Genomic DNA, 2,681 nt, shown 5'->3' with positions numbered 1-2,681 from the left:
ACACACACACACACACACACACACACACACGCACACACACACGCACACACACACACAGGGAAATGAAACTCACGACTCTGTTGTTCATTCTTCGGGTTTCTTGGATGACTCAGACCACCAGACATTAACCTGATCTGCTGTCTCACCAGGCTCAGCAGTGTGAGCAAACCAGTGGTCCGTGGGCCAAATCAGGACTTTCAGTCCTGTGATCTGGACCGCATAGAACCGTCTGTTGGTCCGAAACAAAAAACATCAAAAAAATCCGTCTGGAACCAGAACTCTTTGATTTTACAGGATCGACCGGTGGGTCCAAACTGACCCTGGTTCTGAACAGCTGCAGGAAACGTTTCGTTAGCTACCTTTTAGCTACTTTCAGTTTTTCAGCTGATTTTAGCTTTAGCACAAATTTTACCCATTTAAGTCAAGTTAATTTTAGCTGTTGTTTAGGTGCTTTAATTTTTAACCTAAAATCTGTTGGTTTTAGCTCGATTATCCAGTGTTCTGTTCATTTTAATGTTAACTCAAACTTACTCCAATATTTTCCATATGTAATAAAAACAAGAATSTGATGAAGTGTCTAATTAATTTTGTCCAGCTAAAAGCTAATAGCAGCAAAAGGCTAACTAAAAGAATGGTCAAATATTAGCTAAAAGTAGCAGAACAATAACCAAAGGTCATCTCTGAATTTCCTTAAAAGCCTTTTGACTTTTTATGTTTGTGAGGGTGTTGTGCTAAAGGTAAAAACTGGAGGAAGTTGTCTGACAACTGGTTTTCAAAATAAAAGCCCACGGTAGCATACGGAAATGTTTACAGATCAGAAACTGCGTCGTTTTTGTCCACCGGTGGAACAACGACGAGGGGCTCAAAGAGCTTTAAAAGACAAAAACAGAGCAGCTAAAGCAAATTTCAAACAAAGTTTTTAATCTTGATTAATTTCAACAAATATTTGAAAAAAAAACTACAATATTTTGAAAAGTATAAAAGTTACAAAATAAAAGTCACAGCAGCCAACTCCTGAACGAGCTGAAGGTTTTCATCTATACACAGCTAAAACAGCAGGCTGTAAAAAATGTTCTGAAAATAAAAAGCAACAGTACGAATGCTGAGTCATGCTTTTATAAGCTTCACTTTATCTTGTGGGAACAAAAACACGTGTTGTTGATTATTTGTTAACAGAAGAAATAGAAGCAAAGGTAAAAACAGCTGTTTTCTGTGTTTTTATAGGAGTGAAAAGGTTGTGAAATCAAAACTAACTGGATAAATAAACTAAAATAACCTGTTTTTCTCAGTTTTACAGGTTTTTTTGTATTAAATGAGTTTTAAAAAGTCACTGAGGGAGAACGTTCTCCTGATTTACTCATTTCTGTTTCATTCTTCAGATTCTGTATCTGATGAGCAGCTTTGTGACTCAGCTGATGAACRTTTCTCTCTGCAGAAATGGGACTCGGGCCTGAAGCTGATCGCTGAAGCTTACGCTGCTAAATGCATCTGGAACCACAACCCGGAGCTGGAGGAGACCGGGGAGAATCTGTACGCCGGCACCGGGGCTCTGGACCTCCGAGTGGCCGTGGAGAAATGGTTCATGGGTGAGTCATGATCGTCCACACCCTGAGYCTTCATCACAACTTAACAACAGTTTGTAACAACAACACCTCAGGATTGGTTCAACTGTGTGAAGAAACTTTACTGTTTGTAAAAAGTTTTCTGTGTAACAGTACAGACTTTTTACTGAGCCTGTACCAGTTTTAATGTTGGTCTGATCAATGCTCCAAGGTTTGTCAGGGTTTTTATGGAAGGAAGAAAATGAGTTCCTGACAGCAAAGAAAAAAAATCTGATTTCTTTTCTCAGAAAAATCTCCATTAAATCAACATAGATAATAATTTTGAAAATGTGGTGTAACCTTTGGTAGAGGAGATCATTCTGCTTCCAAAAACAACAAAATCTTAGTTAACCCTTCATGCTCCAGAGAGCAGGAACAGATGGAAATTCACTCAATTCATGTCCTTTGAGCAAGGAGATGTGAGGGTTAAAATACGATCTGTCACATTAAATTAAAGGTTTAGATGGTGTTTTACACACATGCCAAGGTGTTTGTAAAATAATTAACCCTTTCATGTCCTAACGTCAAAACAAAAATATCTCATTTTTGAGTGGATCATAACCAAGAGTTAACAAACACACGTGAAGTGGTCGTGGACAAGTCAGTCCAGACAACTAACATTACAATAATGTAATGTACTGTACATGTACAGTACTGTACAGTACATGTACAGTACATTACATGTAATGTACAGTAATGTACTGTATTGTACTGTACATGTACAGTACATTACAAACACCTTGGCATGCTTTTAAAACACCATCTAAACCTTTAATTTAATGTGACAGATCGTATTTTAACCCTCACATCTCCTTGCTCAAAGGACATGAATTGAGTGAATTTCCATCTGTTCCTGCTCTCTGGAGCATGAAGGGTTAACTATGATTTTGTTGTCATTGGAAGCAGAATGATCCCTCTACCAAAGGTTACACCACAGTTTCAAAATTATTATCTTTGTTAATTTTATGGAGATTTTTCTGAGAGAATCATTTTTTCTGATACACATTGTATATACAGTATAAATATTATTTTTTACTCTGTGGCCATAATCCTCTTCTGTTTTTATGCTCTGTTGTGTCT

The 2,681-nt window shown here is 37.4% G+C and overlaps 1 protein-coding gene across 1 annotated transcript in view; it reads left to right on the top strand.

The window, feature by feature from the left end:
• Positions 1-1,586, top strand: part of LOC106531973 (peptidase inhibitor 16) — a gene marked incomplete at its 3' end in the record, with an annotated part of 17,442 nt that extends 15,856 nt beyond the window's left edge. Inside the window, 1 exon segment of the mRNA XM_014027935.1 lies at positions 1,436-1,586. Within this exon segment, the coding sequence (XP_013883389.1) occupies positions 1,436-1,586 (151 nt within the window).
• Positions 1,587-2,681: the final 1,095 nt, after the last annotated feature.

Source organism: Austrofundulus limnaeus, unplaced genomic scaffold (assembly GCF_001266775.1).
Source record: "Austrofundulus limnaeus strain Quisiro unplaced genomic scaffold, Austrofundulus_limnaeus-1.0 Scaffold700, whole genome shotgun sequence".
NCBI lineage: Eukaryota > Metazoa > Chordata > Actinopteri > Cyprinodontiformes > Rivulidae > Austrofundulus > Austrofundulus limnaeus.
Note: the sequence above shows the minus strand (reverse complement) of the source record. Positions and strands in the feature narration are given on the sequence as shown.